The sequence below is a fragment of the Hemicordylus capensis genome, chromosome 1 (genome assembly GCF_027244095.1).
Source record: "Hemicordylus capensis ecotype Gifberg chromosome 1, rHemCap1.1.pri, whole genome shotgun sequence".
In the NCBI taxonomy this organism is placed as follows: domain Eukaryota; kingdom Metazoa; phylum Chordata; class Lepidosauria; order Squamata; family Cordylidae; genus Hemicordylus; species Hemicordylus capensis.
Window position 1 is genome coordinate 118,871,655 of NC_069657.1, and position 19,808 is coordinate 118,891,462.

General features: G+C 44.4%; 1 protein-coding gene across 4 annotated transcripts in view; it reads left to right on the forward strand.

The window, feature by feature from the left end:
• The first annotated feature begins 821 nt into the window (after window positions 1–821).
• TMEM41B (transmembrane protein 41B) overlaps window positions 822–19,808 on the forward strand; it is a 31,922-nt gene continuing 12,935 nt past the window's right edge. Inside the window, exons 1-2 of one of the 4 annotated variants that reach the window (XR_008313030.1) lie at window positions 822–1,145; window positions 1,239–1,571. Coding sequence is in view for 3 of the 4 variants with exons in the window: in XM_053283320.1 (XP_053139295.1) it covers window positions 1,466–1,571 (106 nt within the window). In the remaining variant the exon portion in view is untranslated. Of the gene's footprint in view, window positions 1,146–1,235; window positions 1,572–1,674; window positions 1,813–19,808 lie in introns of those variants that run through there. The other 3 variants (XM_053283320.1, XM_053283321.1, XM_053283322.1) reach the window with 3 other exon arrangements.

Consider the following 19,808-nt stretch of genomic DNA (forward strand, 5'->3'; position numbering starts at 1 on the left):
ACTCAGTGTTCCCTCTAACAGGGATTCCCAGATGTTGTTGACTACAGTTCCCAGAATCCCCAGATGTATTGGCTTTTGCTTGGGGATTATGGGATTAGCACTGTATCCTAAATAATTTGTGTTGGATCAAATTGCACAGTTGCCGCCCTTGGCACACATTTTTCACTGCACATACAGCCCATCTTTCCGTCTTTGAATTCAGTGTGGCTTGCTTTTGAGTATCCCTATTTAGAATAAAACTGCAAATTTCACATTTTAGTAATAACTACCTTCCCACTTTACAGGAATGGTAGTCCAGTAAAATGTGTTGTCGAGTTGGTGTCGACTGCTGGCGAGACCACAGAGCCCTGCGGTTGCCTTTGGTAGAATACAGGAGGAGTTTACCATCTCCCGCGCAGTATATGATTTCAGCATCTTCCTAGATCGCTGCACTACTGCCCGATATAGGCGTTCCCTATAGTCTGGGAAACATACCAGCGGGGATTCGAACCGCCAACCTCTGGCTTGTTAGTCAAGTCATTTCCTTGCTGCGCTGCGCCTGCGCCATTAGTGTGGTATAACTGTTTATTGTATGGACAGACTAACATCCTTATTTCAATTCTGTACATTTGAAAAGTTGACAACTTTTGGTTTGTTTGAGCAGTAGTATAGTACACTCAAGAGTATAATCATGTGCACGTTTTGCTCGGAAGTCGGAAGTAAGTCCCTCGCAGTTCAGTCGCGCTTACTACGTGTGCATAAGTCTGTGCCCTGCGTCACTCACATTCAACAGCGTGACATTTCCGGAAACATGCATTGAATCGGGCGCCCTATGTTCCTGTTTCCCGCAAGCTGTCCTCTACCCAGGTCTTACAGAGCGGAAGAGGGCAGAGTTAAGCTACCAGTTTATTACGTGGCGTGCAGCACGAGCCTATGCATATTCACTCAGAAATTAGCTCCACTGTTTTCAATCGGACTTACTCCCGCGTATGTGCGCATAGGATTTTAAACGTGCTGTTTGTACTCAGTTGAAAGGAATGCAATAGAACAGTCAACAGTGGTCCCCTTTCGGTGCCACAAATACTTGTATAAACACGCAAGTGCTTCAGCTTCCAGGCAGAGAAGGAAACGGAGTTCTTTTACAGGCGCCACTTACATCTGATGAAGTGGGTTCTTCACCAAATGAGTTCACGAAAGCTTATACTATAATAAATGCGTAAGTCTTTGAAGTGCCAGAAAACTTTTCGTTGTGTTTGCAGGGAAACATTCGCGCCTCCCATCCGGTTTGCAGATCCTTCGGTATGATGATCGAGTCGGTGAGGTCTGGAAGGATTCACATTGCGCCTGCGCCCTTCGTAGCAGGAGGAGCGGCGTATTAAGAGGCGGGTCCCGTATACTCTCGCGGTCTTTGACGCCGGCGAAGCTCGAGCCGGGCCTGTGTGTGTTGCCGGCCGGCTAGCTGGCCGGGCTTGTTGGGGAAGGAGCTATGTCACAGCGCGGCATGGCGCACCGAGGCTCGGCGAGGCCGTCGGAGACGGAGATAGCAGCACCGAAGGAAGCAAAGGCCGTCCTGGAACAGCGGCTGATTGCAGGTGGGAGCCAGAAGCAGTCGGACAATTTTCTGTGTGTCAGTTACAGAACCAGAGCCAGCCAGCCAGCTTAAGGGGAAAGCGGGTGGTGTGTGTGGGTGTGTGTGTGTGACGCTGTGTGGGGTGACCCTGGGACGAGGTAGGCTGAAGAAGCTACGGACGAATCGGGCTCAGATGTTTGCGCCGGTCCGTAAGGGATACGGAGCGTTGTGCGGTGGGGGAGGAGAAGAAAGGAGGAAGAAGGGTGAGTCAGAAGAAAACGTGTATTGCTTGGAAGCAGTGCTTCGTTTCTTAAAGGAGAGGTGCCGGAGTTCAGTGTTGCCTGGAAGTCGTCTTAAACCATCCCTGATGGGTTGCAGTTTTGTGAGCGCTCTGCATACACGCAAAGGGGCACGCTCTCTTCCCTGTCCTGCTCTTGTCCAACAAGCCTCCAACAATTTTTGTACTCTGTGGGTGTAAATGTACATTTCATGATGAGTTGCAGAACAGTTCCTACAATTAGTTTTCAAAGTAACTGACCTCAGACTCACTTTAGTTAAAAATCTCTTGTGGGTAATATTGAGGAATTGGTGATCAACCTGAAGTGTGTTAGAAGTTGTATCCTACACTCAGAAATGTTTCAAGTACACTAAATAATAATGCATGTTGTACTACAAGTATGGTAATAATAAAACTGTGGAGGATCTTAAATTGTGGAGAATTTTAGCCCAACAAGAAGGGGTTTGGCAAGATGGCCTGATGTGGTGTGGGAGCTGAGTGCAAAATTATTTTCACTTCTAACCACCAGCCAAATATTGCAAGTGGATAGAAGTTTGTGAATTATCTGTGAGAGAGATTTGTATAGTCCAGATGGAACATGTAAGCCCCACTGAAATCAATGGGAGATATTTATAAATTTGCTGGGTGGATATCCCCTGGATATGGTGGATACCCTAAGCTTGATAGGCCTTTCATCGGTCACTTCTTTCTGAAGAAACTTTGCTGCACAGACTAGAAAGAGCCCATTTCTGATGGTGGTGTTAATAGGCATTGCTTTTAGCATTGTGGACATCCGCTCAAAAATAACTGCAGTCTTTCAGCTAATGTTCTCATGAAGACTTGCGATGAACATGATACTTGTCTGCACTCTGGAGCCTGACCCCTGCAAGTTCATAGTTTGTGAAGAGAAAAAAAATATCCAGACACGATTCCAGTAGCCTTTCTTCTCATGTTCTGGAACCTTGGCTGGCCAGAATTATAGAAAATGTGAAGAAAGCCTTCCTGGGTTCAAGCACTTGCTTCTGTAGACAAACTCAGAATATAAGGTATGGCCATGAAGTGTGGTGGCCAGAAGATCATGGCTGGCCAGTGTGTTCCCATTCTTCATCTATTGAGATTCAAGCTGAATGCCTGAACAGAGCTACAGTTACCCAAAGATGTCCACTAACAGATTAGGCATATCCTATGGAACTTGAGGTAACTTCACCTCATTTCTTACAGGGGTGACTAAACATGTTAGAATATAATACAGCAACTCTCACAGGTAAGTCATGCCAGTTATAAAGAGTTGCAGAGGCTGATGGTATTGCAGATTTTACCCTTTATTAGATGCTTGTCAGTAGGTGAGATCTTTCTATAGGCTATATTTCAGATAAAGTACTATAATGGTACTGTTGTATTTCCAAATGAGGAACAGCTAAAAGTTCTCTTATTTCAGACAGATGGTCTCAACAACTTTGACAAAATAAGACAATCTGAAGAGCAGAACTTCATGAACATGTTCTGCATATATGCTACCAGATTGCTAAAACATAAGTAAGGCTGTGCGAACTGGCTTGAGGTCGAGCTGGTTCACCATTGAACCAGGCCAGTTCGAGGGTCCCCCTTGAGCTGGACCAAGCCCGGTTTGCTGAATCCCCCTAGAGGTGTGCACAGAACCGCACCTCCGCGGTCCAGCACTGGGTAGTGGGGCTCCTTAAGGGTGGGAGAGGGTGTACTTATCATTCTCACCACTTTCCCCCTGCTGGCCCTTTTTTTTAAAAAAGCATTTTGGGCAGCTTGGTGCCTCCTTGCCACCCCTTCCCCCATTCCTCGGCAAAAGGCTTCATAAAGCCTAACTGCACGTGTGCACGTCGCGCATGTCATGTCTGCACGTCACGTGCATGCATACATCAGACGTGTGCGTGTGCAACATGCGCGTGCACACAGTCAGGCTTTGTGAAGCCTTTTGCTGAGGAATGGTGGAAGGGGTGACAGGGAGGTACCCTGCTGCCCGAAATGCTTTAAAAAACAGGCATGTCGGGGTGGGAGGGGAAGCGGCGGGAGGGGTAAGTACACCCTCCCCCGCCCTTAAAGGTCTACCCCCCCTCCGGCGCCAAACCAGCCCCATGTCCAGACTGGTCCCGAGGCCTTTTGAATGGCCTCTGGACCGGTCCGTGCACATCCCTAACCGCCTCCCGCCCCCCAGGTCAGTTCAGGGTTCTAAGTGTGTGTGTGTGTGTGTGTGTGTGTGTGTGTGTGTGTGTGTGTGTGTGAAATCTTCCTTGTGGCCTCTGGGGAGTGCTGCTGCAGAGGGTCTCAGAAAGTTCCACTGGCCCCCCCAGTCTTTCGTGGGCCAGTTTGACCCATTTTTGGGCCATCCATGCAAATGGCCATGGCGCATGTGTGGCAGCCTCCAAAATGGCCACTGCAACCATGGAGAGGCCCAAAATAGAAGGAGGGGGAAACTCCAGAGACCCTGCTGCGGCAGCTCCCCCTGAGGCCTCTGGACTTGCTGTTAAGGGATTTATTTATTTATTTATTACATTTAGAACCGCCAACTGCCTCGAACTCGAGCAGGGGTTCTAGTTTGGGGGCACAAAACCGTACATGCCCATTCTGGTTCAGGTTGAGTCTGGTCCGGACTCAAACCGAGCTGGGCAAACTGTTTTTGTGCACACCCCTAGACATCAGTCATATGCTGTTGAAGAACTGTTTTTCATATCTGTGTTTGACCTGTGTGCACTTAACACTTCTGTTAATAATTTGAAGTGGCAGTTCCTCTCCAATTGCATAAGTTGGGTCTCAGGGAGCTGATCGTCTATATGCAAGATGTATAAGTGTACAGCTGCTGCCTTCAGGTTATTATGCCTTATCAAATTTGTCCATGAGTGATGTTGATGGGCATGGAGGCAATTGAATCCGTCAGTTGGGAACCTTGGGAAGACTTGCGAGAATTGCTCTTTCAAAATTTCCTGAGAGGCTGAACTTCCATTACAATAGGATGTCCAGAATGCCACATGTGAAAATAGGATATGTATCAAGATTATTGGGGAAGATAGGTTTGAGAATATCACAAAATAGATGGATTGTTCACCATAAAAAGACAGTCCTAGGAAATGTACTTGTGGGTATGTAAATGGGAAGAGTTGTTTTTAAAAAAAGTGCAAAGACAACTAAAATAAATGAATGAATAGAGGATTTGGGAGAATGGAGTAGTTCTGAGTTGGGAGGAGCTATACATTATTATAAATGCAAGGAATGATGGAGGGTGGGATAGAAAGTTAAATCAAAAGTGAACAAAACATATCCAGGCAGTTCTGCGGAAACATCTTTGGAGTGTATCCTCCATTGCAGAAGGGAAATGCCTATCATGGCAGCAAGCTGTAAAAGAGATCCCATTTGGGAATATGTTAATGAAGTTTCTGTGGGTAAGACACGCATATGTGCAAAATGCAAATAGGGCAACAAAGAAATGCAAGGCCTGGTTGCATGAATTAAACAGCAATATGAGATGTGTACACCTTCTAAAAATAAAGCCTACATCTATCTCTGAATGTGTATTAAGGTTATATTAGATAACAAGACTGTACTTTTACTAGAAAATGATGATTTTCCTGACTAGTCATTTAAATCATTAAAATTGAGTCTTTTGTGAAGCAGGGGCGTAGCAAGGTTGGAATGGGCCAGGAGACGAGACTGAGATTTTAAAATGGGCCCCTCACTGCCTTCCTCTCCTTTTCTTGGCCCAGTGTCTTCTACCTATCCCAACTAGTTACAAGGTGTAAATAACCTTGTGAAGAGAGCTGGTCTTGTGGTAGCAAGCATGACTTGTCCCCTTAGCTAAGCAGGGTCTGCCCTGCTTGCATACAAAAGGGAGACTAGAAGTGTGAGCACTGTAAGATGTTCCCCTTAGGCGATGGAGCCACTCTGGGAAGAGCATCTAGGCTCCAAGTTCCTTCCCTGGCATCCCCAAGATAGGGCTGAGAGAGATTCCTGCCTGCAACCTTGGAGAAGCCGCTGCCAGTCTGTGTAGATAATACTGAGCGAGATGGACCTATGGTCTGACTCAGTATATGGCAGCTTCCTATGTTCCTATGTATCAGCAGAACTAACTAAATACACACACGCACACGTCACAATATATGGTGATATACATTGAATAGCCATGTCTCTGCTGCTGCAGAACATTTTGGAAATTTGGACACATGCAATATAGTGTAGCAGATTAACAGAGGACAGGAGACTACAGTTACAAGGTGTAAACAACAGCAGAACCAAATAATACAACCTTATCAACAAGAGGACAATTCATGCTTGCTACCACAAGATCAGTTCTTCTCCAAAACACAACTCTTCTATGTTGGCTCCAGACACTTAAATAGGTGCAGGCGCGGGCCATGAACGCGCCTCTGGGCGGGGGGGCAGTGGGCGGCTTCTTACCTGGCTCCCACAGAGGCGAGCCCCTGCCAGCGGCCAGGTGAGTGGTGGAGGCAATTCCCCGCCGCGGGGGCTGCTGGGTGGCATGGAGCACCGGCTCCGTTTACACTTAAAGAAGCTGCCCGCCGCCCCGCCCCCGGAGGCACGTTCACGGCCCACACCTGAATAGGTGGAGGTATTTATTCTTTATTCTTTGATATTTGCCTAAAGAGAGGCATGTGACAGAATTTCTTCAGCAACATGAGTGAAGGCACTGGCGTAGGAACAGCCCATTACAATATCTCAGCAAGCTTTGCCCTTTGCCAACTCTAGCTAAGTATCTGACAATTACATCCATTCCCTGTGAAGATACTGACATCCGTGACAGGGTTTAGAGGAGGAGGGGAAGTTTGAATGAGCAGAGAAGAATGCTGATCAAGGGGATCTCATAGTATCATAGATCATACAAAAAATGTAGGAAATCTTGTTGGTCGATTTAAAAACAAATCCCAAACAGAAATCTTTATTACAACAACTAAAATGTCACAAATAAGTGAGCAAGCTGTTGAGCTCTCCAGAACGCTTCTTCGGACTAAATGTCGCACTAAACAACAAAGAGCACCCAGCGTCCAGAGTATGCTCATTTCCATTTTGCGCAGTCCATCAATTCTCTTACTAGCATCCCATGGGCCACCAAAAAGCTTTACATCCCCAGCCAGTGTGGTGTAGTGGTTAGGGTCCTGGACTAGGACTAGGGAGACCTGAGTTCAAATCCCCATTCAGCCATGATACTTGCTGGGTGACTCTGAGCCAGTCAGTTCTCTCAGCCTAACCTACTTTCAGGGTTGTTGTGAGGAGAAACTTAACTATGTACACTGCTCTGGGCTCCTTGGAGGAAGAGCGGAATATAAATATATATATATTTAAAAATCTGCAAAGCAAAAAGTGCATATTTAGGATCTCTTAACACTGAACTCCATTTCCCTTCTGAGTCCTCTGTCCAGACAATCTGTGGCTGCCTCCTTGTCTTTCATTGGGAAGAAATGGGGTCACCCCATTGCCCATCAGGAACTGCTTCTCTGACCTTTTTCTCCTATCCCCCAAGTCCCCACCCAGCCTCCTTCATCCCAAAATGAAGTAAGAAACCAGTTTCTAACTGATTTCTTACTTCCAGTACTTCTTGTGGTTCTCTAGTACTACTTCCAGTGCTTACTTCCAAGCCAAGCTCCCAGCTGAGGGTGTCGCAGCAGACACGCCCCTCCCACGCAACAACTCCTCAGTGGCCCAAACTGACTACAATCAATTCTATTTATTTCAATGAAAGGAAGATCCCAGAGAGGCTAAAAATATCAAACTTGGCTGGACTAATACAATATTTGTTTGTAAACGATGAAATCTAGAAGCATACTTGAGAGATGAAATTGCATGTGTCCTCTCTTCCCAGCGCGGAGGAATTGGGGGGCCACATTTAATTCCTCCCCACCCCACTTCGGCCTCTTTCTTGCCTTTGATCTTCCTTCCCCTCACTTGCATCACCTCCCTCCCAGTCCTAGCTCATGGCTCTCCTCCTCCACCCCACCCGCCCTTTGCATTCACCCGCCTCCCTTTCTGGGGCTGCTCAGGGTTATATGCAGGGAGGAAAGCGAAGCTTGCTTTCCTGGGCACAGAAGAGGCTGGAAGTGAGGCCACCCAGTCCTAGTGGCAGCTTCTGAGGGGTGCCTCTAGCAATTTCACCTCTCTCAGTTTAACCCTTAGACTGATATTTCCCTGTTAGCAAAAGGGACTCCTTCAAAGAGAGGGCAAGGAGCTGAGCAAAGGCCATTTACATGGAACATCTCCGGATTCAATAATCAGGACTTCTCCAGGGATATTTCCAGTTATGCCTGGAGCAGTCCTTGCTCCTGACTTCATAATCCTTTCCTGGTTTATCAAAATCACCTGGCTGTCCCCCTTCCCCCAACTGTTCCTCCTCCTTCCCCCTTGTTCCTCCTCGCAACATACTTGTCCAACCTCCCACCCACCACCACCCTCCAGCTTGGTTTATGACTCAACATTTGTTTCTTATTTTCTAGCCAAAGGAGTTTTTGCATTCACAGGACAGGAGCAGGAAATGCAAAGACTGAATTAAGTCTCCCCTGTGAAAACAGCCAGGCACTTGCATGCACTCAAGTGGCTACAAGGAAGCCAAAGAGGAGGAGAGAGTAATCAGCAAGCAAGGTGTGGGAGGGCTTAGGGACCTCTTCCCCAGAAGGGAAGCAGGGAGGGGGAAGAGTTGGCCAGGGCTGGGAGTGCACCAAGCCACTGAGCGCACAGGAACGCAGGGAGGTTGCCTCGGAAAGCACCTCTCTTGGGCATGCAGGAAGAGGGGCAGAAAGCAGAGGGTGCGCAAGGTACAGACTGGGTGAGGAGGGGTCAAGACCTGACAGGGCTGAGACAAAGGAAGGCGAGGCAGTCCACTGGCAAACTACCCACTGGTTTGGGCAGGAGTAGTGTTGAGGGACACACACATATTCAGGAGTATCTGGTTAATGTTTACAGGCGAGCAGGAAGCTCAGCGTGCACGCCACATGCACACCAGGCACACACACCCATCACTCTCTCCAGCCCCAGCCTCCTCTCTCTGCAGGTGGATCCAAAAAGACTATAATCTGATTATTCATTTTTCACTTGCCAGTTGGTGGGGGGAGCAGGAGAGAATGCACCCAAACTCTGGGAAAGCCGAGCGGATATTATGCTTAGCATGATCCTCCTCTCTCCCTGTGGCGGCAGCAGTGCCCATTTAAAAAAAACATCATATACAGCTCAGATCTGCATTCCGGCTTGGGGACTTGAAGCTGTGCACGCTGGAGAGAGAGAAACCAAAGCAGAGATCCAAATCATGGAGCAGAGAAAGAGGGAGGAGAAACTGAAACGGCGGAGGGCATGGAACAGGAAGGCTGAGGGAGGACGTGATACTAACTTTATTGGATGGCAAGATAAGTATGCAGTTGAAGCATGCTCTCACAGCGCAGGTCAATCCCTGACAATAAAATGGACCTTCCCGTCATGGTCACGTGTCCACCCACCAGCCAATGAGAGCTGAGGCAAAAGGGAGATGGGGAAAGGAGCGAAGGGAGAGAGCATACTACAAAGGAATACCGTACTCTGGAAGGAAGGAACACTGCAGGAAGCCTGGCGGCGGGCGCTGGGAAGTCGGGGTCATGTGACTTGTCTCTGGGGGGCCTTTTGGGGTGGCGGGCTGGTAGACATATGTCTCCCCTTGCTCAGTAGTACTGGCACTACTGCTGTGAAGCATTTCAAAGCATGATTTAAATAAAACCAACTCTGTCAGTAGAATTAACCTGCTACTTCTGGTCTGAGTGAGTGTGTGTCTCCTGGGTCACTTGCAAATTTTCTTACGCATACAGTAGCTGATAGCCAGATATATCTTACAACAACAATATATATTTATATACTGCTTTTCAACAAAAGTTTCCAAAGTGGTTTACATAGAGAAATAAATAAGATGGCTCCCTGTCCCCAAAGGGCTCACAGTCTAAAAAGAAATGTAAGATAGATACCAGCAACAGTTACTGGAGGTTCTGTGCTGGGCGTGGATAGGGCCAGGTACTCTCCTTCTGCTAAATAAAGAGAATCACCATATTAAAAAGCTGACTCTTTGCCTGGTTAGCAGGGGTAACTGCTAACTGCCTGATATAAAGCTCCTATGCTAACACTAATAATAGCATTTGTATAGCACTTCCAAGTGTTTAAAGTGCTTCACATGTATTATTTTATCCTTAACTCTGTAAGGTAAGTAGTAGTAGATCTATATAGCAGATGTGGGGGGGGGAGAAGTGTACTAAATGAGTTCATAGCAGAGGTGCAATCTCAATCAGGGACTTACTGATAGAGAAGTGCACGAACAAGTTTGGTGCTCACTTTCTGGAGCGCTGAACCTGTTCAAACACCAGCATTCAATAGGGATGTGCACTGAACCGGTTTGGAGGTACTTTATGGGCCTCTGAACTGGTTTGAAGAACTGGAGATTCTGCTGGTTCAGCGGTGGGGGTTGTCTAAGTTTAAGGGCAAGGGAGGGTGCACTTACCCTCCCACTGCTTTCCCCCTGCTGGTGTCTGTTTTTGTCAAAGCCCATGGGGGCAGCAGCGTACCTCCCTGCCGCCCCGTTGCCCCTGTTGTCCAGATATAACCAGAAGTATCCAGCGCGCCTGTGCCCTGCGTGTGTGCAGGCCCGGTGGGCTCATGCTGGCATGTGCAGGTGCATTGGATACCTCCGGTTTTATCCGGGCAACGGGGCGGCAGGGAGGTACGCTGCCACCTTGGTGGGCTTTGACAAAAATGGAAGCTGGCAGGGGGAAAGCGGTGGGAGGAGTAAGTGCACCCCCCCACTCTTAAAGCAGAACCCCTGCTGCCTTCGAGCCTCCCCTGTGCGGTTCCATGCACATCCTTAGCGTTCAAGCCGGCTTGGCAGCAAGGCGGGGTTTCCTTTAAAAACTCACACACCAAAAAAAGATAAGACGCTGTAGCAGTCGGCCCTCTCTTACCCCTAAAGAGTGAAGCAGAAGTGAACCCTGTCCTGACTGACAGGCTAGGGAATAGCCACTCAGCACATGGTGGTTGGGACCTTGTGGTTGGCAGGAATAGAAGCGTGTCTTTGTTGTCAGAAGGAGCTTGGCAGGAGATAGGAGAGGACGGGCGGAAGGCCCAGTGAGGAGCAGCGTTCTCTCATTTTTTTCACCTGTGTGCGGAATGGGTTTTGTTCTGGGCGGCAGTATCAAGGCAGTGTGTGTGCACATGCATTCAGAATGGGGCCTTCCTGATTCAGACTGAGCAGGATCTAAAATTTACTGGGCGGACATCAAAAGACTTGTGAGAGTGTGCACGCCTTAGAGGGAAGACTGGTGAGGAGTGATGGAATCTTGCTGCCTCATGGTCAACAGCTAGCCTGGATAATCTATTATATTAATTCTCCTGGGTGTGCCTTGCAATGTGTGTCCCAGAGCCCAGCTGATTGGCTGGGCGGCAGATGGGCCTGATTGGCTGAGACACACCCAGGAGGATTGGTCACCGTGGCAGTGGCCAAGCCTCAGAGGCAAGGCAGAAGTGGCGGAGGGGAGGAGAGGTGGCCAGGCCTGGAAGTGGAGACTGGGGCAGAAGGTGGGGGGGAAGAGGCAACCGCTGAGCACACACATGCTCTGTGTGGGGTCGGCTAGTTCTCTCATTGAAGGACATCTGCAGATCCTTGAGAGACATGATTGCAGGAAGCTTGAATTCTCTCCCAGAGTTTGGGGGAAGTTCAGAGGGGGAAGGAAGCCAGGGCTTTTGGCTTTGGAAAGTTAAAGCCAGGGAACAGTATGTTAGAGCACGTTAGATTGCTTTCTTTTGGTGTGCTTTGCCAATCCTTACCATTGTTCTAAGTTTGTTTATCTCTAACAATAGAAATGCTAAACTTATGCCCAAGCCCATTCAGGGCGCTGCAAAGGTTTCTGTAGATTCTCAAAGGTGCTTTTTGTATTAAATTTGTGTTCTTTGCAACTGGGGAAACCACCATTTTTGAAGTGTGCCACCCCAATATCATCTGAGGATGCTTTTTGAAGTATTCTTGCAAGAACTGAGTGTTTCTGTTACCTCTAACTAAAAGCTGAAAGAGCCTCAGACGGAAGCAGTCTGTAATATTTTGAATAAAGCTTTTCTCTCTTTGTTATTTGTATTTTGCCTCTGAGTGGATTTTTAACTCGGGAAAAGGGGTTTGACTCTGGTGCAAACATGCTTCAATGTTAATTGCTCAGCAACCTACCAAGTTTTCTCACTATGTGGAAACTGCATGTGGAGGGATTTTTGTGTTTTTCCATTGGCAAAGAGAATGAGAGTTTCCCTGGAATTTTGCCCACACCAAGGGAGAATAAACTCTGTTGAAGAGTGGGTGTGGTGGCAATGATTGGACTTCCAAAGGAATAGTTTAAGTTTTAAAGGAACTGCCTTGGTTGAGCAAGCCAAGGAGGGAATGATTCATCATTTTTCTTTCCCACATGTGGGCTTGCTTTGAGGCTGGATTTAAATCTGCTACATACACTCTTTACCTGCTCCCCCTCTCACTGCTGGCCCCCCCCCACTTGTTCTAGAAGCAGCCGCACAGAACTGCAGCGTTCCTTCCTGCCCGGGGTAAATGCATGCCAGTCATTTGTGTGGTCAGCATTGTGCTGCTGACCACGCAAATGGCTGGTGCATGTGCGGCCTGGCTGTGTGCATGCTGATGCTGATTGAGGCTGTAGGACAGAACGCTGCAGCTCCACTGGCTGTTTCTAAAATGAGCGCCAGTGGGGGGAACGCAGTGGGCAGTGGGGACCTCTGTATACAGTATACAGTGTACTGTGCTTGATTGGCCAGCAAACTCGCCTGACCTGACCCCATAGAGAATCTATGGGGCATTGCCAAGAGAAGGATGAGAGACATGAGACCAAACAATGCAGAAGAGCTGAAGGCCGCTAATGAAGCATCCTGGTCTTCCATAACACCTCATCAGTGCCACAGGCTGATAGCATCCATGCCATGCCGCATTGAGGCAGTAATTGCTGCAAAAGGGGCCCAAACCAAGTACTGAATACATAGGCATGCTTATACTTTTCAGAGGTCCGATATTGTTCTATTCTACAATCCTTGTCTTCTTGGTTCCATGTAATATTCTAATTTTCTGGGATTGTGGATTTGGGGTTTTCATGAGCTGTACGCCATGATCATCACAATTATAACAAATTAAGGCTTGACTTATCTCACTTTGCATGTAATGCGTCTGTCTCATATATCAGTTTCACCTTTTAATTTGCATTACTGAAATTAATGGACTTTTGCACGATATTCTAATTTTCCGAGTTTCACCTGTATGTGGAAGGAACCTAGGAAGGAGAGGGCATCAATGAATTACAGTGAATTTGTGAATGCTCAGTGAGTCATTGACCCTTATAGGTCCTCTGTAGTGCAGACTTGATAATTTATTGGTGCAGGAAGAGGCTTCAGAGAAGTCAGACTGCTCTGAAAAAGAGACAATTTTTTCCTCCAAATTCTTCTTTCCCTCAGCATCCTATATTAAGTGTGTTTATTTTGCCCTTGTCTCTGCCTTATTTGTCACAACTGGAGTGTCTTTAGGTAGACAGATCTGTCTTAAGTTTCTTTCCACCAATGTTACAACTTTTACAACTTTTAAAAAGCTGTAAGTAGTGAACCCTGCTGATGCTAATAATAATTTGCTTGCTGTTCACATAGGGTATAGAGGCCATTGGTGTCCAGTGATAAGAGAGCTTTTTTGAAAGTGCTGAGCCTGTAAACATTTTTAAAGAAACTGGCTTCTCTCTCTAACTGCTGCAGACATAAAACTTATAAACAAAGGCTGAAGTGGTTATAGAAAACCTTTACTTTAGATAATATCTTGTGGGTTTGGAGTTTTAATTTTACCCATTTAATTCTTCTCTCCTAAACATTAAGGCATATGGTTAACATTATTATTTTAAGTAGATTCATAGGCCTGACATTGAGAATAGTAGCAAATGCTGAGTATTTTTTGTGTTAGAATTGCATCCTTAGTGTCTCGATAAAAGTAAAGCTGTTTGGACATCCTCATACGATGGCAGAATATCACTGTGACAGACCCAGGGGTTACTCTTATGCTTTCCTCTTATGCTTTCCTTTCTCCTCAGTAGTGAGAGTGCTCTGATCCCATATTAGGAGAACCTTTGAGGTAGGCTGCTGCCAGTTGGACTGATCTAATTAGGCTCAGACACAGCTTCAGCACCCTAGGACTTAACTGGCACTGTACAGCCAGAGTCCACACAACCCAGCTCTAGACAAACGGTATATTAATCTAAAAAACAACTCATCAGTATCACATGATCTTATGAAGTACTTGGGGAAGAGTTTTGCAAGTAACCCACCAGAAACTTTTAAACCAGACTGAAGCTGCTTCTAAGTATATGAAATTTATTAAGAAATAAAGGTTGCACACAGAATAAGTAATTGGGGGAAAATAGAGGCAATTGGGAGTAAAGAAAGGCATACAGGAATTCAAAAGAAAATATCAAAAATTAACTAACTAGCGTTGAGTTTTACTTTAGTCTAACAGTAGGCAAGTCCTTGGCTGAGTGAGAGCATTAATCTCTACAGTGTCTCAATTTCTGGACACCATTAGCAGCTGGTGACGTAGTGCCTGGCTACTTACAACATATTACTGGATTGGTAACAAAAGTGTTGGGGGAACTTGGCTGCTATTTTATAGTGATTAAAGAGGGAGAAGGCTTTCCCACTCTTCCAGAGGTGGACAGCTCTGGGATCCAATGAAAAGAGTTAGTGTATCTCTGATGTAATGCTGGTCTTAGACCAATCCAGGGATGAGGTTTTCCTTCTTAACTGGAGGTTCCTCCCTTTACGGGGTCTGAACTTACATGTTTAAAAGTAGGTCTGGTTTGAGCTAGTCACCTATTGTGAAAAACAGGTTTACAATTATACCTTGGTGGCTCTGTCTCTTCAATTACAAAAAGCAAGGTTGGATAAGATGGAGATCGGTGTTTTGGCACAATCACAAATATATTGGTTTGAAGTAGTATGGCAACAGTGTGCCATACCATTTTAGAAACTTTGAAATTTACTAACATACCAAGTAATGGCATGCTCCTTCATTGCTGTTACTATTAGAATCCTTAAGTCTGTGCAGTAAATGCATTACTTTACTAGAATCATAGGTAAATGATTGAGGAATAGAGAAAGTACTTTGAGTAAGTGCTGTTCTCTGATGACATTTCCTTGCTCTGACTCTTAATTGGCAGTTTCTCTTGTGACATCTGTTGGATAGAGGACATTGAAAATATTTAACATTTAACATAATTAACACCCCTTCAGTTCACAGGACATAGGACAAATTGATGTTCCCTACATTAGTTTTGTTGTAAAAGTCTCCCCCCCACACACATATTGGAGTAATAATTGAAGTGCCTTTGCCAAATTGTAGTTGTAGCTAGATCTTTAATTAAAGATAAAGACTTCTACTACAGTTGAAGACTACAATTAAATGTTCACTCATCGTTCTTTGCATGTAGCGCTATTTTAGTAGTTCTAATGATTATTTTAGAATTTCCTTGTAGTGGAGTTCCAAATTGAATCTTGATTATATACTCTTCATGTTGGAAACTCTTTAATCATGGTAGGAACCTTTAAAATGTAATGCATTGCAAACTCGAAATCTTTGATTAGCTGCCTCTGTAATAGTGATGTTGGGAACCAGTAGATAATGTAGAAACTGAATTCTTAAAAACTGCACTTATCTTTAAAAGCCCTACAAACATAATGGCAGAAACAAATATATTTCTGTTTAAGTACAACTATCAATCTCTTAGTGGCCTTAAACCTTTGTGATACAGCTGTAACCATTGTACATATTTTAAACTTGCATGAATTTACATTCATATAACTGCCTACTTTGTATTAGTTAAAAATCTGATCCTAAATTTATATGGTGGCATATTTGTCTTCAACTTAGAGATATGATGTCATGGTGATGGCATGCAGTGTAGCATCTTCTTCTAAGTGCATATTAGCTGGTACAGAAAGTCTTAGAATTGGGCTAGTACCATTTTATTAGGCCAATAGCACCTTACTCTTGTATTGGCTGAAAACAAGCTTTAGAAATCAAAGAAGCTGTCATGTTTTTTAGTTTTTTAATCACAATAAGATTGCAACAGTGCATATAACATACTCAAGCATAGCAATTATATATGTAAGTATAACTGGGAAAAAGAAAAAAAAATTCCTTTAACATAATATACAACCTACCCAGGAAAAAAGGAGGGGGAGGGGAGACACTTTCTCTTAAGGAGATACAGAGAGAGAGAGTCTTCAAAGCAGAAACAATTCATTAAAATTTGGCCAAGTAGCTTCTTCTTTACCTTCATTTGGGGGCGGGGGGGGCGCAGTTCAAATGCTGACAAGGAACTCATGTCAGTTATCCAAACTTGCAGTTCAGGAGTAAATTGGTCCTTCCAGTATAATACTTTTGGCAAACCCCCAAGCATGAAGAATCCACAATTCTTGGTGTAATGCTAGATTCCATATGCTGGGGATATACCTCAACAAAACATGAACGTCCTTGATGATGTAAACAGGCAATAATCATGTACACAGGCAATGATTGCTGCAGTTTCATTTTAATAACCTAGTGAATTTCAAGCCAAAATGGCACAATAACTGGATAGGACCAAACCACATGCATAAGTGTATCTGCAGAGAGATTACACCTTGAACATCTAGAAGTCTGTGATCATACCTTGTTAAACATTATCTGAGGTGTCCAGTAAAGACGGATTAAAAATTTCTGCTATATTTGCCTCATTTTAAGATCCAAAGAGGCATGTTGCACTGCCTTCAAAACAACCTGCCATTGATTTAATAAGATAGGGTATTCACGATCATTGTTCCAAAGATATCTGATATAATCATCAATATCAATCTTATATCTTTAAGCTTCAGGTATAGCAAGGTTACAGACTTAGGTGCATCTAATAGATATTCCAGGTCTAATAACAGAAATGGAGTTTCAAAGCTGTCGTCACATCAGGACCAAAAGGCAATTGTAGTAAATGTTTTATCTCAATAAACTGCCAACTAGCATTTAAAGCTAAATCAAATTCTGCGCTCAGAAGAGATCAATTGATCTAGTGTAATGACATTATGGGAAGCCCAATTAGTCCAATAAAAAGATTTGTGAGCAATCTTCACACAGGGATTCTCCCACAATGTAAGCTTTTCATACTAGAAAAGATTTAAACCATGTCTAGAACCCCAAGTTCTCCATATGGCCCTCCTTGTGGCTTTAAACACTGGTAATGACCTAGGTCCATGAACAAATGATGAACCCAGCACATGCCAAGATTTCAATGGGGTCAATAACTTTCAAGCTGTGCCCAAGGGTTGACTGAAACTTGAGACTCATTCAGTGGTCCCTCTAATTTTTCTCATCTCTGTGCAAAATGAGTTTTGTTCTGGGCAGGAGTATGAAGGTAGCATGTGCACATGTGCATTCAGATTGGGAACTTCCTGAGTGGGATCTAACCTGAGTGGGATCTAAAGCTAACTGAGCAGACATAAAAGAAATTGTGAGCATGCGCATATGTGCACGCCTTAGAGGAAACAGTGGACTCAGTTTTCCACCCTAAATAGATTATGCCCATGTGGTATGGGGGAAGTTGAATCCATCCAACATATTTTGTTGCGCTGTCCATTATATAGAGATTTAAGATGTTCCTTATTAACTCCTCTTCTGACACCCATCGTAGGTTGCTCAGGAGATTTTTGTTTCCTATCTTCTTGTGGATAGAACTTTAGATGTCACCTTTAAGATCGCCAAATTCTGTTCTATTGCAGTATTGTTACGGCAGCAAGCTTGTCTTTGATTAATTTTAAAATTTTACTGATTATTTATTCGTGGATATTTATCTATATATTTACATATTTCCTTTTTCCAATTGTATCTTTCGTCTAGAGCTTGAATCTCTCAGCTTCAGAAGCAGCATTTGAAGTTTGTTTTTTATCTTCAAGACCAACTGATTGCTGCTTTTTTAACATCACCTATTAGAGGAGAACCACCTTAAGTGGCACAGCAGGGAAATGCTTGACTAACAAGCAGAAGGTTGCCGGTTCGAATCCCCATTAGTATGTTTCCCAGACTATGGGAAACATCTATATTGGACAGCAGCAATATAAGAAGATGCTGAAAGGCATAATCTCATACTGCACAGGAGGAGGCAATGGTAAACCCCTCCTGTATTCTACCAAAGACAACCACAGGGCTCTGTGGGTGCCAGGAATCGAAATCAACTTGACGGCACACTTTACCTATATTAGAGGCTAACACAGTGCATGTTGTAAACCCTAAACTTACAAGATTCTTAAGCCTCATCTTAGAGCCACTGTTGGGGTCAAAAAATGTTGGTTTGGGGTAGAATCTAGCTACATGCAATGTTACCTGAAAATGCTAATGTTTTTTTTAAAAAAAAAAATCAGTGCATTAATTGAACTCACTGTCAGTGGCAGTATTAGTACTATTTCATTCATCATATAGTAATTAAGTGGGGTACCAGCAATTTAAGAACATATTGATACCCCTCCTGTTTTTCTCCAACAATCAGAATATAAATTATTTCCTTTCTATGAAGACTTTCAAATGCTGACTATAATGATAGAATACAGTTGCTTCCTGTGCCTTATGTTGTGAGCCAGGAAGCACTGATTTTGAGATAAATAATGAAACTTGAGATGTTAGCAGTTGTACACATGAAGTGTCATCTGGTAGACCTGAAAGAGGCAATAGAAAAGTGTGAGACAACAACTATACTGACTTCAAGGCAAACTGCTAAATCCAATGCAATCTGTTGTGACACGTCATACTACTTTGTACCTGTTTAGTTGGATGTTTCATCATCTCTCTACTGCTGTTACTGCCAGCTCATAAACATGTAATATCACAAGAGGGAATATGCTGTACACATTGTACAATTATGGCACTAGCAGTTGCAATAAGCACTCTGGGATTATTATTGTTCGAGGGCAGCTAAACATGGTTGGGTGAACCAGCCAGTTGGCTACATAATTCTGTTGCACAGATATAGCTCCTTCTCACAATTGCCTACTTTAGAACAAGGATTCTTTTCCTCTCTTTACATTTCTTTTTTATCTCTTATGAGTAAAAGCAGAGCCCCCCCCCTCCTTTATTAGCGTGTGTCTGATCACAAACATTGGTGGTCAGAGGAAGAGGCATTAGGCTTTATCAGCCATTGTTTCCATGGGAGCAATAAACCATTCAGGTTCTCTCCCTGGTTGAAAACAGCATAGTGGGAGATCCATATTCATGAACGGTTTCTCCAGCTATGTGTCCATAGTTTGCCCAAAAGTTATCTCAAAATACCCATCCTGACCTCCGCTAACAACCTAAGTTATAGTGACTAATTTGGAAGAATTGCCCTCTTGTGTTTGTCTTCTTTCAGAACCTAACCTGTCCTCTTTCTTTTCCAATAGTGCAGTTGCTACCAATTTAAGTCACCTGGTCTACCTCAAAGTACAGCTGCATTGTATTGTTTTACTTATCCCCACCTTTTCTAACCTGCTTGTTCTTCTGATTTATGGTTCCCTGTGTCAATTAACTCCCCACCTGTGTCAGGAACCATCCCCATATAGCATTGCCACATTAGCAGCTAGTTTAACATCAGGGAGACTCACTGGGAGTCACACCTCCCAAAAACTATGGTTACCCCATTTATTTCTATGGTTGTTATTGAATGCATTGCTTTTCTGTGTTGATATTCCTGCAAGCACATTTAGTCTTTCAGATTCCCCATATTGATGATTTGGTTTACTTGCATTGTAATTAGATATGTTATTGATTCCCTAAATAAGATTGCATCTTTTGATTGCTATTCAATAAATGTTGTGTATTTTGCATTAGAAGTTTGTTTCCTCCCCTTTGTATCATTCTCACATCTGTGCTCAGGTTAGCTCTTGCTGTAAATTTCCTGCAGTATACAGATGCCTTGCCCTACCTGTTGTAGC